Source organism: Podarcis muralis, chromosome 7 (genome assembly GCF_964188315.1).
Source record: "Podarcis muralis chromosome 7, rPodMur119.hap1.1, whole genome shotgun sequence".
Taxonomy (NCBI): Eukaryota; Metazoa; Chordata; class Lepidosauria; order Squamata; family Lacertidae; genus Podarcis; species Podarcis muralis.
Window position 1 is genome coordinate 11,150,514 of NC_135661.1, and position 25,772 is coordinate 11,176,285.

The window sequence follows — 25,772 nt, forward strand, 5'->3', positions numbered from 1 at the left end:
AGATGCTGTCTAGGTTTGTCATTGCTTTTTTCCCAAGAAGCAGGCATCTTTTAATTTCGTGACTGTCACCATCTGCAGTGATCATGGAACCCAAGAATGTAAAATCTCTTACTGCCTCCATTTCTTCCCCTTCTATTTGCCAGGAGGTGATGGGACCAGTGGCCATTATTTTTGTTTTTTTTTTATGTAGAGCTTCAGACCATATTTTGTGCTCTCCTCTTTCACCCTCATTAAGACGTTCTTTAATTTAAAGAGGTTATATGTGTAACTAAACCATACATCATAAAGACACCACCGTCTCCACTGTGCCTCATTTTCAAAAAGAAATAGAGACCTTGGTATGTGTGCCTAGTACCCCTGGAATGTTGCACTGCTTGGAGATTGGGGTGGTGTGCAACAATATTCTTCCCCACCACCCCTGCTTGCATCTCCCTTACTTTCTGCTGTCGTCTCCTATGCCAATGTTTAAATTGTAAGCTCCTCGGGGCTGGGATTGCACATTGTGAAACACACGAGGAATGCTGATGCGAACACAGGAAGCTGTTATCACCTACAAAATCTTTCCCAGATCTACCTAGAAATGCAAAGCAGGGGTTCTATTATAGAGCTAGACTTTTTCTCTGTGGCAGCATCTCCATAAAGGGTTTTGTGGTCCTAGACTCACAGGTGTTGGCAGTCTGCAGGGAATCCAGTGCCTCAAACCCCTCAAAGGTCAAGCCCTGAAGCAAAGTTTGCTAGTTTCTGTAAAGGCTCTGGAAAGTAGGTCAAGTGGTCAGGGTAAGGTCAGAACAGCCTATCCCTCCTTTGTGGCCCCGATTCTTCCATTTCCCCTTGCCGTGTTATCGACAAAAATCAAGAACCCTTCATATTGCTTAGAAGATGACATTAAATCAAGGTAGAATATTGTATGTTCTTTATATTAATTACATATTCTGCAAGCACAAATTAAAATCTCATTGCATACATCCTCTTTTGCATTCTAAAAGCTGTGTGAACCTAGCGTGGAATCCAGACTTAAGCAGAGGTTTAGACAAAACAAAAGGAACTCTTATTACGCAGACTAGGATTTTTCTATGTATACAGTTCAGGAACACTGCATAGCATTTAGACTAGCCTCCTCTAAAGATGGAGCCCTTCAGGTACTTTGTCCTACAGCTCTCATCAACCTTGCATGGACTGGCTGGGGCTGATGGACATTGTAGTCCAAAACGTCCAGAGGGCACCAGGTTGAGGAAAGCTGATTTAGACAGTGGACAGAACAGACAACTACAGCATCTTTGAATAGTTGCATCCCACTTGACAAGAGTTTTTGAATTCGGGGGGGGGGGGGGGGAGAGACGTAATAGGAAACCTTTTGGCATGGTACCTGGGAAAGAGACTTTAACAGGGGTTGGAACTGATCTAATCTGGGTCAGCCAGACAGAGGTGTGTCAACTTTGGTGTACTTTGGATCACCCACAAAAGTGAGAGACTTTGTCGGACATGGCTTACAAAAGTGTGTGCATGTGTTATTCTTTTAATGCTTTCTTATACGGTTTCTTTTTTGCTCTTGAACTCATTGTTTGAGAGGAAACAAGAGTGTGTATGCCATGGAGGACATGCTTTTTTCTGGGTTTTCAGTCTTTTCTCTATTTTTATGTATCGCTTAGTTTTATGCTGAACCACCCCGGGGCCAGTTCCCAGGAGTGAATGGCAGTATCTTGCAGCCTGAGTCACAACAGCTGCACACCACTTCCAGATTTGTGCTCTCGGGATTCTACAACAGTTTTCACAAAAGAGTTTAGCAAAGTATCAGCAAGGACTAGTAATTGGGCTTCTTGGAAAATGTCGGGTTCTAGGTGGTGTTAAAAGCCACCGTCTATTTTCCTTAAATTTCGACCGGCTCCTCAAAAGGTCAAATTGCTAGACTGCCTGCCTGAACAGATTTCTTGGTCACACAATCAACAGCCACTAGTTCCAGTTCTCGCTTTGCAGATGTTCAGCTCTAGATAAAAAGCCAACTCAGAAGAAATACCAACAGACTTAAAAAAGAAAAACCCAAAACAATAACACCTGAGTTTCTTCCTTCCCCTTAAGCTCACGTGTCTCCATATGGAACTGGGCTAAGAGGCACAGCTGCATTTGCTGCCCAGAAATAACTTCCCATCTCAAAGAAAACATGTTTCCCGTGACAGCTGCTCACATGATTTGCTTTGCATGATGTGGCAACATTCTCCCCTAAATCAAAAGGAAATTCTGCAGAAACCCCCATTTTCATTTTGTGGTTTGTTTGTTTTTGCAAAAGTTGCAAAAACTTCTCTTCCTAAGAAAAATCTGTGTTCTGCCATCTTCTAGTCATCAAAATCAGGAATGTCGTCATAGGAATAGCCCCTGTAGCCTTTGGAAGCAAAATACGCAATACGCAAATGATAGAAGCCAGGAAGGAAGACCAGGATTCCGATGATCAGGACAGGGATCGCTCGATCGGTTCCCTGGAAAACAAAAGAGAATAAGGGCTTTTTCATACCTTGGCCTGGAACAGCTAGCCTTCTCTATACCAGGCAACATGCAGCTAAATGTGCAGACTGAGGTGAGGAGATGTGAAAGTTCTGCCTGCAATGGCCCATTCACCCGTTCAAAGTTGCAGCCATCATTGCACAGGAAAACCAGCACTAAGACTGTGAAAGCCAGAGGGGGCAGAAGGCCACCCAGTCCAAACTGGGACCATTCACACCAGTCCCCTTTCTTGTTTCGTTTCCTCCCACATCACCCCAACCACAATGTACTTAAGTACTTAAAACATTGCAAGGGGTTAGACTAGATGATCCTTGGGGTCATTTCCAACTCTACAGTTCTGTAATCCTGGATGTTTCCTGAAGAAATGATCGCCGGGTGTGGAGCACACTTCTACCCGCAGACAGGCCTCAGCTGTCTGAACATCATGCCCTCTATCTAATCTTTGCTCTCTTAGTGGTCTGCCGTGCCCTGTCTGTGACCTTTGTCTCCTTCATCATACATCGTTCAAGGGGAAAATGACGCGGTGGAAACAGGTGCCAAAATAATTTTGTGCCACCCCTCAATCTCGGGATTGGAAGATGTGTAAAGGTCACAGTCTAAAATGTATCTGACTGGTTTTGCATATTGTGCTAATAAAAGGAGCTTCTACAGAGCTAGCTGGCAGCTTGCTCCCTTGCCAGCTTGCTTATGCACAGCTCATCTGATGAACAACACCTGACCTGTGTCCTTTACTTCACATATATTAGAAAGGAACACAAACTTTCTCCAAGGTCACTATCAAATCGAATTTGGGGGTGAGGGTATTCCGGTATGCAGAGATCAGTTAAAGACTCTGGATAGACTCTATACGGCCTAGGACCCTCGTACCTACGGGACTGCCTCTCCTGGTATGTCCCACTGAGGACCTTATGGTCTTCAGACAAAAACATCTTGGAGATCCCGGGCCACAGAGAGGTTAGGCTGGCCTCAACCAGAGCCAGGGCTTTTTCGGCTGTGGCTCCAATCTGGTGGAACGCTTTGTCACAAGAGACTAGGGCCCTGCGGGACTTGACATCTGTCCGCAGGGCCTGCAAGACAGAGCTGTTCCACCAGGCCTTTGGCCAAGGCACAACCTGACCCCCTCCTTTGGTAATCCTCACAGAACTCTAGCCCAATGGTTGCCATTGATTTGATTTGAACTGATTTTATAATGAATTGATTTTAGAATGCTGTGTTATTTCACTGTTGTTGGCCGCTCCGAGCCTGGCTTCAGCTGGGGGGGGGGGGCGGGATAAAAATAAAATATTATTATTTATTATTATTATTATTATTGACAAAAGCTACTCACTCCAATATCCCCAAAGAAAAAATGACGTTGTCTGGAAATCCATGCCACTAAGTAGCCCAGCTCTTGATCCCGATGTCATGAGAGAAATGCAAGGGGGAGAACCCCCAAGACCAGCCAATGGCATTCTAAAGGAGGGTGGGGCAGCACCAGTGTGTGGTCAATGCCATGGCACTTATGTGCTGCTTTCTGGCTTGCAACTGAGGCATCTGGTTTGCCACTGTGAGAACAAAGTGCTGGATCAGTTGCAGGAAAGAGGACTCTCCTCATGTGCTCAAGTGCCTGAAGCGGAGCGCTGCATTCCTTCCTCCATGAGGAAATGTGGATGGCGCAATGTCTCCACATGTGGAATGTGCCCATCCTCAGCTCTGGGCTTTCAAAAAAGTGTGAGAAAAGGAAGCAAAACTCACTCGGATTCCCCCTCTGCTTCACCTTAGTTCATAACATCCAAACTGTTGTCAGGCCTATGGAACGGCCTGAAGGAACACGACACACACACCAACTTCTAAAGGCTAGCAGGTTAATAACTTGACACCTGTTTAACTACAAGATCACCTTCCCCCTGTATGTGCCCATTGGGCTGCTTCGATCAGCAGAACTGGCATTGCTATAAGTGCCACATAATGCCTTTCTTGTATTTGTAAAAATTCAGTCTTTTAGTGTGGCAGTACCTGCACTCTGGAACGCCCTGCCTATTGACACCAGGCAACCGCCTTCGCTGTACCCTGTTCAGTGCCTGCTAAGAACATTCCTGTTTAGGCAAGCCTAGCCAGATGTTTAGAAATTTACGCAACGTGCTGTTACTTTAAATTATTGTTGTCAATTTCTCCTATTGATAATTTTACCATTTTATCCTTTCCGTAAACTGCTTTGAGGTCTTTTTTGCTTTTGACAATCAAGCGATGCACAATTTTTGTGAAATAAATACCTAAGTCTAGTTTTATCTGGCCCCAGGATGGGAGACCTCTTGGTGGGTGAGGGAGCCACTATTTGCAAGAGCTGTAACAGGTCACTTTTTCAAAGCACACATAGATACCCTACTGGTCAAAACTGAGACAAAATGGCAGCCCCTCAGTTACCATGCCCCCAAAGTCCCTTCCAAATCCTGCATCCAAAATAAACGACTCCTCTGTAGAGGGCAGCTCCACAAGAATGCAATTTTGATGCCTTGTATCTCAGTTAGTTCATGATCGTTCCAAGGCCAGGTCAGCCCCGGCAGAAGAGCTGAGCCACTTACTCCTTTGCTGATGTATCCTGCCAGGAGCAGACCCCCAATGATAATGAGAAGGGTGCCAATCAGGAACAGGACTGTGGCCAGAGCAATGGCCTTGTAGGGGATCTTGGGGGGGCTCCTCTTGAACTAAAGGAGGAAGAAGAGACAGGTCAGCATCAAAAGCATCACTGGCCACTTTCAACCCGCTTATGAAAGCATCACACTTCCATGGAACCACTAGAGCCGCCAGCATGGATGGCTTTGGCAGGAGTAGACGACAAAAGTGTAGGAGTCAGGCTGATCAGCGGCAGATGAGAGGAACACACAGGATGATCCTCAAGGATCTTTATGAAGGGGTTAGTCCATCAGCATCAAACTCCACAGAGAGTTTCAGAACAGTGGGCTAGACATACTCTGGGCCAGATCCAAACAAGGTCACCGAGAGGGGCAATTACAGCTCCCTCCCCCACCCCCCAAATGCTGCGTGCCTTAGCTGCAGGTAAACAATGGGGATACAAGTTGGAACCCAACTCCTTCAGATAAATGTTGAATAGTACTCCAGAGCCAGTGATGTAACCAGGCAATGGAGCCATTGGTATGGGTGGGTGGCTTTCAGGCTTCATCTAAGCAGCCCAAATCAACTGTTTTTAGCACCAGAAAAGCCCAGCAAAAAAATGCCCCCCAAAATAAAAAACCCTCCTTGCATGGGAAAGGGAGCAACTTCTTCCACTGGTAGGAGGAGTGCATTCAGATTCGATTATCCTGGAGTGCTCCCAACACAGGTGCCGCCCACCCAGGAGGGTTCTGCTGTACTGGCTGAAAGTGTCACTGCCAGTGGGGTGGTGATGGTAGAAGAACAGGTAAAGAATATAACCTAAGGACACAGGTAATTGCCAGGTCCCCAAGGAAAAGCCTCCTAGGGAGCAAATGTTACAGAAAACTCCTCTGCGTGAAACCTGGGATAAATGCTGCCAGCCTGGGCTGGACAGCCCAGCGGCCTGCCTTCAGTACAAAGCTACTTTGTACGTTCAGCCAATATAGCAGGCAATTCCAGGTCTGCTTTAATGCTACAACCAGCCAGTGTGACAATGCTGCCTCCAAGTGGTCCACTTTTAAAGCATCTTCATAAACACACAAAACACAGGAAGAGCGAAAACCCCAACCGACCCTGGAACAGAAATGAAACATTCTGGGTGTGTTTGCCACCCTCTCGCCCCAAAACCCAACTTCCATTCTCCATTTGGGAGACTGGCTTGCTTTTCATCCCTTTTCTGAAATTATCACCTGCAAAGACCAGCTCCCCATTTAGACCTGAATCTCCTCCTCTGGTCTTGGCAAACCAGGATGCTTGAGGGAGGAAGTTGCCCGTCTATAGTAAATGCAGAGTGAAGTTACAGGGAAAGCTTCCTCCTCTGGAGCCAACACCCCACCCCCAAGAAAGAAAGAAAGAAAGAAAGAAAGAAAGAAAGAAAGAAAGAAAGAAACCCACCTTCGTCCATCTTACCTACAGGACCACCTCTCCTGGTATGCCCCGCGGAGGACCTTAAGGTCCACAAATAACATTTTGGAGGTCCCAAGTTGCAAGGTGGTTAGATTGGTCTCAACTAGGGCCAGGGCCTTTTCAGTACTGGTCCCAGCTTGGTGGAACGCTCTGTCACAAGAGACTAGGGCCCTGTGCGACTTGACATCTTTCCGCAGGGCCTACAGGACAGAGCTGTTCCACCTGGCCTTTGGTTTGGACTCAGTCTGACCCTTATGTTTCCCTCCCCTTATGGTTTTGATCTATGGGCTACTTTTAAAATGAGGCTGCATTTTAAATTGCATTTTAACCCATATTTTAAATTCCCCCCCCCTTATGATTTTACTGTAATTTTACTGGTGCTAGCCACCCTGAGCCCGGCTCTGGCCAGGGTATAAATAAAATTTATTGTTGTTGTTGTTGTTGTTGTTGTTGTTGTTGTTGTTGTTGTTACTATTATTATTATTATTATTATTATTATTATTATTATTATTATTATTATGCGACTCTTAAGGAACAGTGTGATCAGTTGTGCATTTGCACCAGTGCCCACAAATCTTGGCTTGGCTTGCAATGGTGGGGTCATCTACCCCTCTACTCTCCTGAGCCTTCTGTGCAGAGGAATCAGGAGGGGCAGTCTCTTTTAAGCTGAAATTTTGAGAAAAGAAGGTGCAGCAGAAGAGGCTCCTGCTAACAACGCTTGTCGGGAATCAAGCCTTTATCAGGAGAAACTGGCAACTCTCCCATGCACCCGGCTTGATCTCCTGTTGACCTCCATGTCTGCATTTCCCCAGCAAGATCCAGGCAGAGGTCGCGATAGGCGATCCTCCTCAGCGTGAGAAGGATACACCCCTCTTTCCTGCCCCCCCTGGCAGGGGAAAGAGATAGACAGAAACGTATTTACATGCCTTTATTTCTGTCTTTGCAGCGTTACAAAAAACATGACTGCTCTCTTGAAATTCCGGCAGTCGAGAGAGTAACTCCTCCTGTACTTCCTGTACAGCTCATATTACACTCTGAGCTAATTCCGGTGCTTCACACTGTGAATAGACTGTCCCTCTGTTTCCCACGGAACAGTCCCAACATTCCCATTATGTTTTGCTTTCAAGCTACCAGCAGATCGCGGGTACATTGCTTCTATATCGTAACAACACTTACATCCTCTAAGCTGCCGTGGAAATGCAACCTTTTGGGATTTAGGAAGAGGCAGGTGTGTCTGAGCTCTCCGCTCCACAGAAGCAAAGAAAAAGAAAGGGAATGAGCAAGGAGGCCAGGCTTAAACATACAGGAATTGCTTATTTGCATTGATAGGGGCTTTGACCTTTCAACAGCAACCCCAAGATGTTGACTGGGTTAACACTCAAGTTCCCAAAGTACAAAACCCCTTTGGGTTATACAGAATGCCCCAGTCCCAGTAAATGGCTACATGTAATAGCAGGATAGGACGCGGGTGGCGCTGTGGGTAAAAGCCTCAGCGCCTAGGGGTTGCCGATCGAAAGGTCGGCGGTTCGAATCCCCGCTGCGGGGTGCGCTCCCGTTGCTCAGTCCCAGCGCCTGCCAACCTAGCAGTTCGAAAGCACCCCCGGGTGCAAGTAGATAAATAGGGACCGCTTACTGGCGGGAAGGTAAACGGCGTTTCCGTGTGCGGCTCTGGCTCGCCAGAGCAGCGATGTCACGCTGGCCACGTGACCCGGAAGTGTCTCCGGACAGCGCTGGCCCCCGGCCTCTTGAGTGAGATGGGCGCAAAACCCCAGAGTCTGGCAAGACTGGCCCGTATGGGCAGGGGTACCTTTACCTTTTTAATAGCAGGATACTGCCACCTTGTAAGGAATATCTGAACTTAAGTGAGGATCACGACACAGGTGGTGCTTCTGAAATGCAAGGTATTCATTTTGTCCTGGTTCTCTCCCCCCCCCCCAATTTTACCTGAAGGTCAATGTAGCCTTCATCTGTGCTCGCAAGCTTGGAATATTTCACTTTGCTGCTGGGGATCGAAGCTGCCAGGTTAGTTCGGGATGGCATCTTTACCAGTAGGAAGCATCAGTACCTACAGCCTGGGAGAGAGAGAAAAAGCTCTTGAAGGGACGGGAAGAGAGTAGGAACAGCAGATTTTAATGCAGGAGAGGAACTGAGACAACAAAGAAAAGCAGCCTATGTTACTAAGGGCTAGTTTACATTTCAGCAATGGTTTAATTGTTAATCCGTAAGAACAGCGTGCTGGATCAGGCCAATGGCCCATCTAGTCCACCCTCCTGTTCTCACAGTGGCCAACCAGATGACTGCAGGAAACCCATATGCAGGATTTGAGCTTAAGCCCTCAGACAGAGAAGTCCCCATCTGCATTGGCCCACAATTTAAGTCACACAGAGGCTTCAAACGAAAGGAAACCAAAGAAAATTCAGACCATAGAGAGGAAGGTCTGGACTTCTTTCAGCCATAGATGGGGACTCACAAGGTGTAGAAATGCAGTTGTTTTAAAGCATGCATGGAGAATGCAGGGCAGACAATCATGTTTAAAAACCAGAGTTGCTCCTGGCATAGATCATAGAATCATAGAGTTGGAAGAGACCACAAGGGCCATCGAGTCCAACCCCCTGCCAAGCAGGAAACACCATCAGAGCACTCCTGACATATGGTTGTCAAGCCTCTGCTTAAAGACCTCCAAAGAAGGAGACTCCACCACACTCCTTGGCAGCAAATTCCACTGTCGAACAGCTCTTACTGTCAGGAAGTTCTTCCTAATGTTTAGGTGGAATCTTCTTACTTGTAGTTTGGATCCATTGCTCCGTGTCCGCTTCTCTGGAGCAGCAGAAAACAACCTTTCTCCCTCCTCTATATGACATGCTTTTATATATTTGAACATGGCTATCATATCACCCCTTAACCTCCTCTTCTCCAGGCTAAACATGCCCAGCTCCCTTAGCCGTTCCTCATAAGGCATCGTTTCCAGACCTTTGACCATTTTGGTTGCCCTCCTCTGGACATGTTCCAGTTTGTCAGTGTCCCTCTTGAACTGTGGTGCCCAGAACTGGACACAGTACTCCAGGTGAGGTCTGACCAGAGCAGAATACAGTGGCACTATTACTTCCCTTGATCTAGATGCTATACTCCTATTGATGCAGCCCAGAATTGCATTGGCTTTTTTAGCTGCCGCGTCACACTGTTGGCTCATGTCAAGTTTGTGGTCAACCAAGACTCCTAGATCCTTTTCACATGTACTGCTCTCAAGCCAGGTGTCCCCCATCTTGTATTTGTGCCTCTCATTTTTTTTGCCCGTGCAATAACTTTACATTTCTCCCTGTTAAAGTTCATCTTGTTTGTTTTGGCCCAGTTCTCTAATCTGTCAAGGTCGTTTTGAAGTGTGATCCTGTCCTCTGGGGTGTTAGCCACCCCTCCCAGTTTGGTGTCATCTGGATATGCCACTAGAAGCCAGAATGGCCCGGACGGAAAGGCTGAGCCAGTCGCCTCTGGCCAAGGAGGTTTGGGGGTGAATAAGTCCTCGCCCTCCACCTGCTGTGCTATTTTAACACTGCAAACCACTTTGACCCTGGACTTTATAAAGCCCTGTAATTTCTTCCTGCTGGGGATCGAAGCCCTGCGGTTTTTATGCCATTAGCAAGTTACATTGTAAGCTATATCCACAGAGCTTGAATCAGCAGCTTTTGTTTTCGGGGTGCGGGGCAAGGCTTCCAAGGAGCAAAAACATCCAAGGAGTGAAAACATCTGGCCCAGTGCGTTCATCTTGCCAGTGCAGCCGCAGTGCTCTCTCTCTCTCTCTCTCTCTCTCTCTCTCTCTCTCTCTCTGTATATAGGAGGTTCTTCCTGATGTGTCAGTGTTTCTCAAACAGTGTTTCTCAAACTTGGGTCCCTAGCTGTTGTTGGACAATAACTCCTATCATTCCTAGCTAGCAGGATCAGTGGTCAGGGTGATGGAAATTGTAGTGTAAGAAACACTGTATTAACAGAACACAAGCTGACACCACCCCAATCCCTGCGAACAGGGGAATTACATTTGAATAAACAGGGAAAATACACCAGGTATTCTGGCCAGGGCTAGGCTAACGCGCTCATCAAGAATATATTGTTTTGTTACTTCTAGCTCACCCTTCCTCTTGATAGCTATCCATGGAAGCTAACAACTGTAGTTAAATCAAAAACAATTCCTTCCAGTAGCACCTTAAAGACCAACTAAGTTAGTTCTTGGTATGAGCTTTCGTGTGCATGCACACTTCTTCAGATACTAACTTAGTGCTACTGGAAGGAATTTTTTTTGTTTTGACTATGGCAGACCAACACGGCTACCTATCTGTAACTGGAACTGTAGTTAAATGTAAGTCATAAAAACAATAATTAAAATGCATCAAAAATTAACAAGAAAAATAAATTAAGATCTGGAAGGAACAGAGAAGGTGTTTGTTCAAGTACTTTGCCCCAAGTTGAATGGAGCCGGATAGCTATAAGGCAGCCAACATTAACTGTAGCATTTCCCTTTCTCACTGCGCAAGAAGCCCTCAGCTCAGTTTAAATCCCACTTCAGCCGTAATGATACAGACACAAAAATAATTCTGCTCCAATGTGAGAAGGAGCGTTGTCCCCTCTCCTCACCACTCCCTGCTCCACACACACACACACATTCCATGAGACTCCAGCCATTTCAGACCCAGAGCAAACCTTCTTCTGCAGCAACATCTCAAGTGGTGTCAGGTATCCAGCTTCCACACAGCTAGCTTAAGGAAAAGCTCGAATTTCTCCCTGCTTAAAAAAAAAAAACTCGGAAAAAACTACTAAGATGACAGCTTCCTAGAAACAGGTAGGTAGCCGTGTTGGTCTGCCGTAGTCAAAACAAAATTAAAAAGTTCCTTCCAGTAGCACCTTAGAGACCAACTAAGCTTCTTAGAAGGCACTGAAGTGGCTAATTCTCTTTTTATAGGTTCTATTTCTGAAAATCACAATTTATATCAGGGAGGCTAACAGCTGCAGAAACATATATTGAAAGGCACTACAGAAATGACATTACTAAATGAAACAAACCAGTATTTCTAAGCACTGGATTCTAATTCCTCATTTATGGAACACAACTGTCCGCATTCACTTTAGGAACAATATTAAAGGCCATTGTCTCTTGAGAAGGTGACCCCCCCCCCCAACCCATTGCAATATTAATTCGAGATCAGATTTCACACACAGATCCACATAAGAAAAAGATGAAAACATAGAAGGGCTTTGCCTTTCTTCCAAGGGCAGTGCTTTTATTCTCTCAACAGTCACGTGAGAGAAGGTGGTGACTGACCCCAAACCAACTGACAATTTCCATAGATGAATTTGGGAGGGGGACCCCCATCCTAATACTCTATCCACCACACCTCTCCTCCTCTCTCTGGATCAACTTATCCTAGTCATCCGTGTCACACTAAGGAGTTAACAGATCTTTGCTTTTGGAGTTAAGCTTTAAGAAAGCTGGAGGGCTTGATCCGTTCAGTCCCATTTTGGAGTCAGAAAGGCGTTCCTGGAAAAGTGTGCCTACTTTCAAAATCCCTTTAGAGCACCACACCAGCAGTTTTGCACCCAAAAGCACCTTGGAAGTACCTCCCAGGGCACAGGAATGCAGAATCTGCATGCAGACGATTCTAGTCTGACCCAAACCACAACACTAGGCACCTCAGCTCTATGTGACTCAAGGCAGCAAAATAGAGGGGAAAGCTTTGCCAGAGCTTCTGCTATTGTTCACACTAGGAAGGAGAAGTTCAAAGAGTCATTTGTGGATGGCGAAGGCATGTATTCCGGTCCTTCAGCCCCACCCTAGTGCAGTTTAAAAAGGCAGCCCCTGTTTTCACTGCTGCTCCAGTGCACAGTAAAGGTAAAGGTACCCCTGCCCGTACAGGCCAGTCTTGACAGACTCTAGGGTTGTGCACTCATCTCACTCTAGAGGCCGGGAGCCAGCGCCGTCCGCAGACACTTCCGGGTCACGTGGCCAGCGTGACATCGCTGCTCTGGCGAGCCAGCGCAGCACACGGAACGCTGTTTACCTTCCCGCTATTACGCGGTACCTATTTATCTACTTGCACTTAAGAGTGCTTTCAAACTGCTAGGTGGGCAGGAGCTGGGACCGAAAGACGGGAGCTCACCCCGCCGCGGGGATTCGAACCGCCGACCATACAATCGGCAAGTCCTAGGCACTGTGGTTTTACCCACAGCGCCACCCGCGTCCCTGCTCCAGTGCACAACAAGACGGTTATTTCTATTCTGGCCAAGTTAAGAGCATAAGACAGACCTACAAGGGCCCGTCTAGTCCAGCATCCTGTTTTCATATGGTCAACCAAATATCTGTGGGAATCGCCCAAGCAGGATCGGAGCACAAGTGCACTCTCCCCAGTTGGGAAAAATCTTGCTCCAAAATGCCCCCCTTCTAAAACTATATGCACTGGGGTTCTTTTAAACTTCTTTCTGCAATTATAAGCCCACACCCAATTTTAAAACCAGTAACAGAAATCAAGATACCATTATCATCCAAAGCTACATCGTCTTGTCAATGGCTGAAGACTGCATGGAACTTTAGAAAGAAAAACTGGAGCAAAACACGCTTCCGAACCACGAGTCAAAACAAATGAGAGATGCCTACAACTTAAGCAACAAAAGGCAGCAGAAGAGCCCCTCACATGGATTCCATTTACAAAAATGTTCTCACCCTTGTGGAGCTTTAGGCTGCTCTTTCCCCTTTTTAAAATCATTATTTTTATTCTGCAAGCCACCTAGGTAATTTTATGTACAAAGGTGACCATAGCATCAACTTAATAGTAAACAAACACACCAGCAGCAACCGTAGCCCTTTTGGAGCTACTGCTCAAGTCCCCCCTAAATAAATAAATAAATAAATAAATAAATAATTTATACCCCACCCACCTGGCTGGGTTTCCCCAGCCACTCTGGGCTGCTTCCAACAAAATATTAAAATACAATAGTCTGTCAAACATGAAAAGCTTCCCTAAACAAGGCTGCCTTCAGATGTCTTCTAAAAGTCTGGTGGTTGTTTTTCTCTTTGACATCTGGTGGGAGGGCGTTCCACAGGGCGGGCGCCACTACCGAGACGTTCAGGACCTTAAATTGTTTTAAAACGCACTCCTGCAATCTGGTGCCCCCAGATGCTTTGAATGACATCTAGAGAGGACCGGGGTAGAGTGCCAAACTAGGATCTGCGTAAACTAGGGGGTCAAATCACCACTTCGCCCCTAAGATCTCTGGGTGACGCAGGGCCAGTCACACACTCTCACAGGGTTGTTTTGGGGATAAAATGGAGATGAGGGGAACTATGTAGGTCACCTTGAGCTCCTGGGGGGAGGGGAGGCGGGAGTATAAATGTAGTGAGCAAGTGAATTTTGATTTATTTGATTTATTTATTTTTGTTGTAGGTACTGTTTTTAAGTAGGGGGGAGGCGGGGGTATAAATGTAGTAAAGCAAGTGAATTTTGATTTATTTTATTTATTTATTTTTGTTGTGGGTGCTGTTTTTAAGTAGCAAATCAAGGATCCTGGCGCCAGATGCAGAATGCAAACAGGAGCAGACAGTGGCTTCTGCAAGAAAAGCAGCTTTTCCCCAAGAAATAAGCAACACCCCCCAATAATAATTTTATTTATACCCCGCCCTCCCCAGGCAAGACCGGGTTCAGGGTGGCTAACAACCAATAATAAAAACAAGTGGATTAAAATACAATTTAAAATATTAAGATACAACATTAAAACATTAGGATGCAATGTTTTAAAATATCAGGATGCAAGAAAATAAAGAAAAACCCCACAGCTTCTGCACCACTGGGCGGGCATTTTGCTTTCACCCCGCCTCTTTTGGACCAGGGTTCAAATCACCCCCTCGGCCAACGGAGCTCTCTGGGTGACGCAGGGCCACACTCTCACAGCGTTGTTTCGGGGATAAAATGGAGTTGAGGAGAACTATGTAGGTCACCTTGAGCTCCTTGCGGGGGGGGGGGGGGTGGGTTATAAATGTAGTAAGCAAGTGAATTTTGTTTTATTTTATTTATTTATTTTTGTTGTGGGTGCTGTTTTTAAGCAGCAAATCAAGGATCCTGGCGCCAGATGCAGAATGTGCAAACAGGCACAGACAATGGCTTCTGAGAGAAGAGCAGCTTTTTCCCAAGAAATAAGCAACACCCCCCCAGAAATTTTTTATATATATATTTGTGTGTGTGTGTGTGTGTTTTATATATATATATATATATATATAAGTTATATGTGTGTATATATATATGTGTGTGTGTGTTTGTGTGTGTGTTATATATATATAAGTTATATATATATATATATATATATATAAAAAACACACACACATCTACGAAAGCAAATATATATATATATATATACATACATACATACACACACACACACACACATATGTTTTATATATATATATGTTATATATGTATAAAAGTTATATAACTTTTTATTCAAAATTAAAACAAAACATATTATCCAGAAACATATCATCCTTATTTCCCCCGCATTCTTCCTCCCTCCCCCCGCAGAACCCACCCCCGACTTCCCTCACTTCCAGTCTTTGATTTCTCTAAAAATGCTGTTTTCTGCATGTTACACAGCTGTATAGATCCTCAAACTATTTAGCTGATTCTTATCAATAAAAAGTTTGTGAATGTTCATTCAAAACCAGCCAAGGAGTCCAGTCCCAAGAAAATAAAGAAACCCCCCCCACACACAGCTTCTGCACCCCTGGGCGGGCGTTTTGCTTTCCCCCTCGGCCTGGCCCACCTCGCAGGGTTGTTGTGAGGATTCAGCCAGGAAGCCGCCCGCCCCCCTGAGTTCCTTGGGCCCCCGAGGCGAGCCTCCCCTCCCTGCGCCTTCCCCGCCCTCCCTCCCTCCCTACCTGCAGGCCAGCGCCATCTCTCCGCTCCCCGAGGCAGCCAGACCCGCTTCTGTCGCGCCGATTCTGCTGACTGTCCCCCGACACCCCGGCCGGAAGTTTACGGTCCTCGCGCCAGAGCCGCTTCCGGGTCAAGGCGCCTCCGTCTTGATTGGACGGTGCCGAAGTTGGCCCCGCCCTCGGACGGCAAGCGCTGTTGAGCCGAGGGCCGCCACAAGGGGGCGCTCTACGCCCAGGGATTTGCCTCGCTTCGCTTGCGCTGCTTTTAGGAACTGCCGTATTTATGGATGCTTTTGATACCGTATTGCGCTGTAGTAATAATAATAATAATCATCATCATCCCCAGCCACTCTGGGCGGCTTCCAACAGAACACTAAAATACAATAACCTGTAATGATGTAACTGTATTTTTATTATTATTATTCCGTATTGATGGATGCTTTTAATACCGTATTGCTCTGTAATAATAATATTCCCCAGCCACTCTGGGCGGCTTCCAACAGAACACTAAAATACAATAACCTGTAATGATGTAACTGTATTTTTATTATTATTATTCCGTATTGATGGATGTTTTTGATACCGTATTACGCTGTAATAATAATAATCCCCAGCCACTCTGGGCGGCTTTCAACAGAACACTAAAAACAATAATCTGTAATGATGCAATTGTATTTAAAAAAAATATTATTATTATACCGTATTTACGGATGCTTTTGATACCATATTGCGCTGTAGTAATAATAATAATTTATTATTAATACCCCGCCTATCTGGCTAGGTTTCCCCAGCCACTCTTGAGGGCTCGAAGGTGAAGGGTTGGTAATAAGTAAATGATTCAATTTGTTTTTTTGTTTAAAATTCAGCCGCTGAACCCAATTAAAAAGAAAAAAAAGGATCTTCTTTTCTTTTCTTTGATAAGAGTTATGAGCTTGGGGGATCAGGGGGAATGCAGATGTAGAGTATATCTTGATTTCACTAAGGCTATTTGCAAATTGGCCCATGAAATTCTCTTCCAACTCCACAATTCTGATTCTGTAATTTATCAGAAGTCTCTGCAGCTCAAGCACTCTGCCACATCATAAGGTTATTTTTAAAAGCCCAATAAATAATCCCCTACATGACAGATAGGACAGATTTATGCAGCAGTTAAAAATTATGAAATTCTGTCCTCCAGAAGGGAGCGATAGCCACCAACTTGAAGGGCTTTAATGCATGGAGGGCTAGTAGTCATGATGGCTATTGCTCTACCTCATTTGAAGGAATAGTTTCAGAGTTGTAGTTGCCAGAAGCCGCAGGAGGGGCTCATGCTCACATCCTGCTTGCGGGTTGGCCACTGTGAGAACAGGATACTGGACCAGATAAACCACTGGCCTGATCCAGCCAGCTCTTCTTATGTTTTTCAAAGACAAACGTTACAACCCTATGCCTGCGTTTCAGGTGTGTCATTTAACTCAGTAGAACTTCTGGGTAGGCATGCGTAAGATTCAGTGTTTTAAGGCAGAACCCAATGCAATTTTACATTGCGATATTCTTCACAGGTCATGGGAAGTATTGATGTCACTCCGTCTGAGTTGCACCAGGCCAGAGTGGGAGCCCTGTGTCTAGTTCTGCAGACCAGAAATTGAGATCTAAAATTGATGTGTCCAGAGGATGGCACATAGGAGACAGCCATAGGAAGTATAACAGTTGGGAATAGTCATACCTCGGGTTACAGATGCTTCAGGTTGCGGTTTTTTTGGGTTACGGACCTGCTGAAACCCGGAATACCGAATAGGGTTACTTCCGGGTTTGGGGGGTCATGCATGCGCAGAAGCACTAAACTGTGCTTCATGCAGAAGCGCCGAATCACAACCCGCGCGTGCATCCCGCACGGATCACGCTTGCAACCCAAGCGTGCACTGTACTTAGCTTGGAAAAACTAAAGGGCTGTCACAAGTACAATGAACAATTTTTTTTATTATTGCCGCATTTTCTGCTCTATAAGAAGCACCATATCACAAGATGCACCTAGTTTTTGGAGAAGGAAAACAAGAAAAAAAAATATTCTGAATTTCAGAAGCCAGAACAGCAAGAGGGATCGCTGCGCAGTGAAAGCAGCAAGCCCTCTTGCTGTTCTGGCTTCTGGGATAGCTGCGCAGCCTGCATTCGCTCCATAAGACGCACACACATTTCCCCTTACTTTTTAGGAGGGAAAAAGTGAGTCTTATAGAGCAGAAAATATGGTATTATTGCGGGGGCGGGGGAGAGACCTGGACCAATGAATTCATTCAAATCCTTCTTACGTTAGGAAAGCGTCCAGCTTTCTTCAAGTGAAACAGATTGCTTCAGGAGATAGAGGGCTCTCCTTTCCCAAGGTTTTTTAAGACACTGGACAGCTACCAGAGAGTTCCCATATTCCCTGTAGCAGTCATGGCTGATGAACTTTTGAGATCTTTCAACTTGTTGAGGCCCGTGGTTAAGTTCAAAGTCCACTTAACATCCACTGCACAGCAACACACCTAGCCCTCTGGTGTTGGCTATCCCGCAGCTTTGAGCATGAGGTTGCAGTCCTATTAAAGCAAATTATTTTCAGCGTTGCAAGTTAAATCTGAGAATTGTTGAATATAGTTGGTTTTATTTCCAACAGTAGTTTTTTTGCTGCTGTCACCCACCCTGCAACATTATGGTGAAGGACAGATAAGAGATGCGAGCAGTGCTAGACTAGGAACTGCGAGACTTAGGCTCAAATCCCCACTCAGCACAAAACTCACTGGGTTGATCTTGGGCTCAGAGGGTTGCAAGAAAAAAAAAAAAAAAGGGGGGGGGGGAGAACCACCACGAGCTCTTCGAAGGAAAAGTGATAGAACGGTTAAAAAAAAAAAAAAAAAAGCATACAGGGAATGTTTAAGGTACAGGTATCAATTAAGAAGGCACATTCAAAAGTTCAGAAAGACAAGCAATAAGTTGTCTTCAAACCATTCTGGAGCATGGCTTACACGTACATCTGGAATTTGTGGAAATGCCACTGGCAGGCTATAGCAAAGTGGCAGCATGCTGGAATTCTTTGGATAAAATATTGCCATACTGTAGCGCTAGTTGGGCTCCAGGACAAAGTAGGCTACGTTTCATCACTGTGGCTGAGTGATCGTTGTGTTAACTTGCTTTCTAAACATGGAAATGGGGACAAAAATCAGTGATGCAGCTACCACACTTGGCCTTCAAACAATAGAACCATTAAAAAAACAAACAGGCACCCAACATTCATACACTGACCCCAAAACTTCCAAGTATGTAGGTAAGACTTCACCTGCCAGATAGGAATGGGCTGTCATCACTGCCTGCACTGGTGGAAACTGCTCAGTATTGAGTAGCCACCTACCCTCACACATTTCCCATAATGCCCTGGCATGTACAGCACAGCGCCTCTGGACATAGAACAAATTAAAATGGCACTGCTTCCCAGGACCAGATATTGGGTAACTCACCCCCCTGTCCCACTTCACCAAAACATGGAACCCGACACAGCTTTAAGCCTCCTTAAACTCCCTCCCTCTCTCTGTTCAAAGCCAGGCAGACGCAAGTTAACAAACTGAGTATTCTTTATTGACAAGTTTTCAGCTCAAAGGACTCCTGCTTCAAGACAAATAATTAAAATCCAATTTCTCCTATCATTATTACTTTTAGAAATCGAACAGCAGCCTCACTGTTAAGAGATTGCCACAGAACCTCCTTGTCTTTTTAAATACTGTACTCCCTTTTCTGGAGTAAAGGGTTAGCTATAAAAACGAGGTATAAAAGATAGGGGGAGGGAGAGGGAGGAATTTTCAAAACAAGTGAGAAAAGTATTTACACAGAGATATCTACAATTGGACCTAAGTGCATATATGAAAATTCCATGCACCAAGACGGAATGGTGAACACGCTTCCAGCAGAGGTTCTTCTTTCACAAAACCCTGATTCTTTCCATCAAATTCTTAAGATTCTTCTTGATCTTCAATCTTTGGAGCCAAATAATATTTCAAATGTCCCATGTCTGCTATCTTATATTCAACAACTGCAGGAGACCAATAAACAAAAGTTAAGTTTGATTTAAATTGAAACCAAAGTTAAAACCAAATTATCTTGCAGAGATAGCTTCCTAATGAAACTTACCTAGTGGGACACCTGCAGACATACTGAGGGTAACTGTAGAAGACAATGGTGTGGCTTTGGTGAAGAAGTTCAAGTATCTCAAAGCAAAAGTCAGCTGGACTGCCTCATTCATCTCTATTGTAACCTACAACAAATTAAATTTGAATTAAATATTCTACAGCACACTGTTTTAGAAATCCAACAAGCTTAACAACTGCATTAGAAACACTTTATCACAAGCAAGGTAGGCAAACTGTTCTGCAAGTTTATGGAGGGGAGAGAAGAGATAGTAAAGGACAATTAACATCATCTCTACAACCTGCAGTTAAAACTTCACCAACTTACAGATTCTTCCTCTTTATCCACATCACTGGTTTGTGACAGTTTTATATTTCCACTTCCTAGCTCTCCAGTAGCAGAAAATTTAACACCGTCTTTTGCACAAGAGATTACAACAGCATCTCCAATGTGGCTAAGATCTCTGCAGATGCGAGCAAATTCACCAGAAGGCATTTTCACCACACAGCTGTACTCTTGTTCCTGAAAGAGCAACACAGAACCTTACTTTGAGCAGCATTTTCACAATGTTTGCAGGAGCAATTCAAGCCAAAATATTAACTAAAGGAAAACATAAATAAATAGTTCAGTTATTCATTAAGATCAGACAAGCAATAAAAATGTGCCTTCCTTATGAAAATAAAAAAATCACTCGCTTCAATCCTCCTTGTAAATCTCCTTCAATTCAGTTTAACAATTTCTTATGCAATCAGATGGAAATTATTCATGAAGATGGAAATAATATAATCCAACAAATGCTTGCTTAAATAGGAAGACAATGTAGTTCTGTAGCTAGCAATAGTTTTGTTAACTATTTTTACAGCACAAGCTTACATTTAAGCTCAGTTAATTACAATAAATTTGAATAAAAAGTGCACTTACTGGAATTCCAAGCTGCTCTACGTCCAAGTCCATTAATTTCATTTCATAGTCCGACACCTTCTCCTGATCTAAGGAGAAAATGGGAGTATTAGTCAAGTATATAATTATGACACTTAACTTAAGAGATCTCCTCAGCCTAAATAGTTTTACAGGAAGTGCTTACTGGCCAACAGTTCCCATAATATTTTAAAAGCTTCTTTCCAAGGAGAGACATTATGATGTAAAAACCAATGACAAGACCACAAGGTTCCTTCTATAGTGTTAATAGCAGAATTCATGTTGATTTTGCTTCTGTGCTTCTATAGTTTTCAGTGGTAACAATTATAACAAGTTGTGTGTGTGTGTGTGTGTGTGTGTGTGCGCGCGCGCCAGGAATCTAATTTTTCAAGGTATTATGATCACTTCATCTGTGATTCTAAACTGGCTTAGTTAGTTCAGGTAGGCAAGAATTTTATGGCAGAGGCAACTGATTTGCTCAGATAATCATCAAGTAGCCATCCTTGTTAGTTAACGAGCTTCTAGGAAGCTGAAGTTACATCCTCTTGGCCAGCTCCAGAATTATAAGTTTAAAACAAAACATATTTGCAGCAGACACTTGCACAAGTTTCTGTGGGAGATCATTCTGCATGCATGGACACTGGGACAGGGATGGCTGTGAAGAGCCTGCTTCATTTCTTGTGGGACACTTAACAGCTTATTACATTGTCTCAGGAAGAAAGGAAGCAATCCTGCAAGTCAGCTTTGTTAATGTCTTGGCTGCAAACTGACAGAGGCACTCTCTGCAAGTGTTCAGAAGCAAAGAGAAACATCACAATTTACCATTAGCCTGAGCAATAAGTCAACTCAAGAGCCATCTGATTTGGGCAAGTGCCCTAAGTAAATATAACCTCCAGATCAAAACTTAGCTACTTTGCATCCGTGAAGTTTCAGTTACTTACTTGGTGTCTCAAACACCAAAACCAGTGTGTCTGCACTGTCTTCTGCTCTCAGGGTGATGATATCATCATTACCTGCGCACTTCAGTATTTTGGACATACTAGGAAAGAAAGAAAAAAAAGTAAATATTCTTATCATCTTAAGAAAGCATTTCCAGTGGAAGCATATTAAGAACTTACAAAGGGGAATGAAGGGAATGACTGCTCACGCCAAAACACCAGCAAGAAGCATCACACCACTATGAGATGCTTATTTTCAGATTTGTGTGAATATCAGGCAAGGACGTCCCAGTCAACAGCATATATATGTATATGTTACTTTATATGTATCTGAATCAATAGCAATCGCCTTTTGTGCCAGATTTTTGTTTCATCCACATTGTAAAACAGGGAACACCAACAAGGCAGATGCAAACCTACTTGAATACAGTGGTACCTCGGGTTAAGTACTTAATTCATTCCGGAGGTCCGTTCTTAACCTGAAACTATTCTTAACCTGAAGCACCACTTTAGCTAATGGGGCCTCCTGCTGCCGCTCCGCTGCCGGAGCACGATTTCTGTTCTCATTCTGAAGCAAAGTTCTTAACCTGAAGCACTATTTCTGGGTTAGCAGAGTCTGTAACCTGAGGTACCACTGTATTTGCCCGCTTAGGTGCTGCCAATGGGGGGGGGGGGGAGTGCCACTCAGGGGCAGGAGAAAAAAAGTATGTCCAAAAGCGCCAGTCAAATTTTAAGGGGCCACGAGCCTCATTGCGGGAGAAGGTGGCCCATTAAAGGACGACGAGGTCCCGCCAAATCCCTTTTCAAGGAGCAGCAGCAGGATACGCCCGCCTGTATTAACAAGCCACACCCCACGACGAGCCGCATCAACCAATCAGGGAAAAGCAAAAAAGACATTGAGAACGGAACCAGCCAATCCGCTCCGCGATTCCAGCGCGCGCGCCAAACGGCTCCCCCCATTTTAACAGAGGCAGACCCCTCCCCCTCCCGCGCGCTTTTCCCGCCAATGTCAAGAATGGCGGGACGCTTCTATTACACGTCACGCGACCGGCGACGCCGCCGCCTGAGAGGATTTGGCGCGCGGGGCTGGAGTGCAGCGGCCTAAGCCTCCCCAACCCCTCTGTGAGGGAAACTCCCGCCTTTTTCGCGGCCGCCATCGTCCTCGTAAAGGGAGGGAGGGCCGGCCGCCCCTCAGACAGGCGCGGCGGTTCTCTTCCCCGGCCGCCCCTCTTCACCTGGTGAGGTTGACCCCCATGGCGATGTTCCGGTCGCAGCGGTAGGTGTCGAAGCCCTCGGAGCGGAGCGTGAGCTGCACCAGGGAGACGTGCGAGGAGTCCATGCTCTGCAGGCTGATGCCGCCCGAGCCCAGGTCCCAGCAGGCCTCGGTGATGAGGTCCTTGAGGGCCTCCAGCACCTTCTTCAGGACGGAGCCCTGGATGAGCCGAGCCTCGAACATCTCGCCGGCGGAAGAAGACGGAGAGGCAAAGAAAAGCGCGCGCCCTCCCAGTAAAAGCAGCGAGCGCAAAGGAAGGCGAACGCAGTTTGGCGCCGGCGGGTCCCGGACGGCCGCTTTTATACCTCCCCCGCCCACACGCGCCATGCTCCGCCCACCCGAGCTTGGCCCCGCCCCTCGCGTGCCGCTCTTCCGCCGTAGGCCAATCCCGAGCATCCCTGCAAATGGAAGGCGGGCGCGAAACGAGCTCCGGCGCGCACGCGCCGCCTCTGCAACGCCCCCAAGAGTTCGCCCGCGAACAAGTGCTTTTGAGCGGGAGATCCGCGGTGACGTCGTTAAGCGGAGGAGCCAATCGCATTTCACAGGAGGTGGTCCGTCCTCCCTTACTCGGCCAATTAGAGGGAGGAGGAGGAGAAGGGGGTGGGAGCTCCAGTTTTCCTGCGCTCTTTGCCCGGGCTTGTCGGTGCTGCAGCGCAGGATCCCTGGCCGGCAGAGGGGCGGACGCTCGTGTTGATTTGCTGCGATTTTATTCACATATTGGAAGCCACTTTGAGGGGTTTAAAGAAAAAAGGAATCAAGCAGTGTATAAATATTATGAAATAAATAAAATATATATTTATGCATAGAGATGTGAAAGCCTGGGTGGGAGTGTAGGAAAAAACTGGTTTCCCCCATCGCATTAAATTGTTTTTCACAACGATTTGTAAAGCGGACCTACAAAGAACCACTGATGAAACACTCTAGAATGGTCTCTGGACGAAGCTTTCCTTAAAGCCTGTATCAACCAGGATCCAGGAGCCCACTCTCAAAATTGTTTTGAGATTGCACTAGACTCTCGAGAGACTTTACCAAGCAATGAAGTCCATGCCCCCCCTTACTGCTGAAGAAAATGTGTGGAGTGAGGCTCGTTTCTGCATATGCGGTGGGAATGCAAGGTGGTTAACTAATTTTGTCTTTTTTTAAATATCAAATACTCAGCAGAACACGCTTCCTGACCCCTCTTAGCTGTTCTCTCATTGGAGAGCGATGCCAATCCCTCCAATACACATAAAAACCTAGTTTTAATGTTACTAGCAGCCGCCAGATTAGTTATTGTCCATCACTGGCAGTCTCCTGGCTCTTTACCGTGTGATGCATGTTTCACCAATCATCGCTTTGTCAGAACGCTTGACCAGGCACAGTCTCTATGTTAGGGGAGGCTGCTGCAGCCGAAGAGGCCAGTTGCCAAGGCAGGTGAGAGGAGGAAGGTGCACTGCTGGGGGCAGCCTTTGCAAAGGCAATCAGCCCAGCGCAGGCAGGCAGCGGAAAAGCACCCACATCCGGGTATCCGCGGGGCGGGGTTAGAGGAGGCTTAGGAAAGTGGCAGCAAGAGCATGCATTCAGAACAGGAAGAGTCGCACGGTGCGCGGCAGCTTCCGAGTTAGCTTTGTGCGTCTTCTCCTGCAGCGTTCCATAGAATGTCCATAGACATTCAGGATTACAGCGCAGCTGAGGTTTAGTTATTATTTTGTTGCATTTATACCCCACCTCTCCTCCCAGGAGCTCTGGGGAGCATACAGTCATACCTCGGGATAAATACGCTTCAGGCTGAGCGCTTACGGGTTGCGTGCCATGGCGACCCCGGAGTAACGGAGTGTGTTACTTCCAGGTTTCGCCGCTCATGCATGCACAGACGGTTAAAAGAACGTCACGCGCATGCGCGGAAGCGGTGAAACGCGACCTGCACAAACACAGATGCACTGTTGCATCTTACATTCCGTTTGGGATGCGAACAGGGCTCCAGAAAGGATCCCGTTCACATCCCAAGGTACCACTGTACATAGTTCTCCTTCCCAACTTATCCTCACAACAACCCTGTGAGGTAGGCTAGACTAAGAGACAGTAACTGGCGCAAGGTCACCCAGTGAGCTTTATGGCCATGAGGATTCCAACCTTGGTTTCTCCCAGGTCACAGTCCAACACCCAGGGTTGCACAACCTGTGGCCCTCCAGATGTTTCTGGACTATAACTTCCATCAGCCCCAGACACCCGCCAGAAGCAACACCTCAGTGCATGCTGCTTCAGGAAGATTTTGGGCAGTGTGGTGTAGTGGTTAAGAGAGTCATGTAATCTGGGTAACCGGGTTCGCCTCTCTGCTGCTCCACATGCAGCTGCTGGGTGACCTTGGGCCAGTCACACTTCTTTGAAGTCTCTCCGCCCCACTCACCTCACAGAGTGTTTGTTGTGGGGGAGGAAGGGAAAGGAGATTGTTAGCCGCTTTGAGACTCCTGAAGGGGAGTGAAAGGCGGGATATCAAATCCAAACTCTTCTTCTTCTTCTTCTTCTTCAAAGATATGCTCTCCCAAGCCCACATTGCCAGCATGCTTGCACTCTACAGGGAGCTGGCTTCGGGTACCAGGCCAGTTGGCAGACCAACTCTGCATTACAGAGATGTCTGCATAACTGACGTGAAGGCTGGCGACATCAACCCCACCATGTGGGAATCCTTTGCAGATGACCGCAGTGCCTGGAGATAAGACTGGTCATGTATCCACTTCACAGCAGGGACCAGTGAATGAATGACTGTTGGGAGGAGACTGCACAGAGCATCTGCAGCAGCAGAGCCCGATGCCTTCATCTGCCCCAGCTGCAACCAAACATGTCTCTCCCCTATCGGTTTCTACAACCACAGCAGGCGCTGCAACTTCCCAGCGGGTTGACTTCATTCCCAAAGGTGCACTCGTCTCTGGGAGACAGAAACGAAACAGCGCCTGAAGAAACCAGCAAGTTGCACCTCCCTATAATGGAGTCGCCCCTCTACACTTTTAGTTTTTTTTAAAAAAATTGAAAGATCTATGCGTAGAAGAGCGAACGGGAGCTTCCTATTGGCCCGGCCGCCTTGGCCCCGCCTCAA

At 46.1% G+C, this 25,772-nt stretch overlaps 2 protein-coding genes across 2 annotated transcripts; both read right to left on the reverse strand.

Moving 5' to 3' along the window:
* Positions 1 to 890: 890 nt before the first annotated feature.
* TMEM230 (transmembrane protein 230) lies at positions 891 to 15,574 on the reverse strand. Its single transcript, XM_028741214.2, has 4 exons — positions 15,443 to 15,574; positions 8,479 to 8,606; positions 5,058 to 5,180; positions 891 to 2,471 (listed from the first exon to the last, which is right to left on the reverse strand). The coding sequence occupies exons 2-4, from the start codon at positions 8,572 to 8,574 to the stop codon at positions 2,331 to 2,333; spliced, it is 360 nt and encodes a 119-aa protein (XP_028597047.1). The 5' UTR covers positions 8,575 to 8,606; positions 15,443 to 15,574; the 3' UTR covers positions 891 to 2,330.
* Positions 15,575 to 19,002: 3,428 nt separating this feature from the next.
* Positions 19,003 to 22,982, reverse strand: PCNA (proliferating cell nuclear antigen). The gene is made up of 6 exons (XM_028741213.2): positions 22,662 to 22,982; positions 21,430 to 21,527; positions 20,492 to 20,559; positions 19,898 to 20,092; positions 19,574 to 19,697; positions 19,003 to 19,475 (listed from the first exon to the last, which is right to left on the reverse strand). Exons 1-6 carry the CDS (start codon positions 22,880 to 22,882, stop codon positions 19,396 to 19,398), a joined length of 786 nt encoding a protein of 261 aa, XP_028597046.1. The 5' UTR covers positions 22,883 to 22,982; the 3' UTR covers positions 19,003 to 19,395.
* Between the last annotated feature and the right edge of the window lie 2,790 nt (positions 22,983 to 25,772).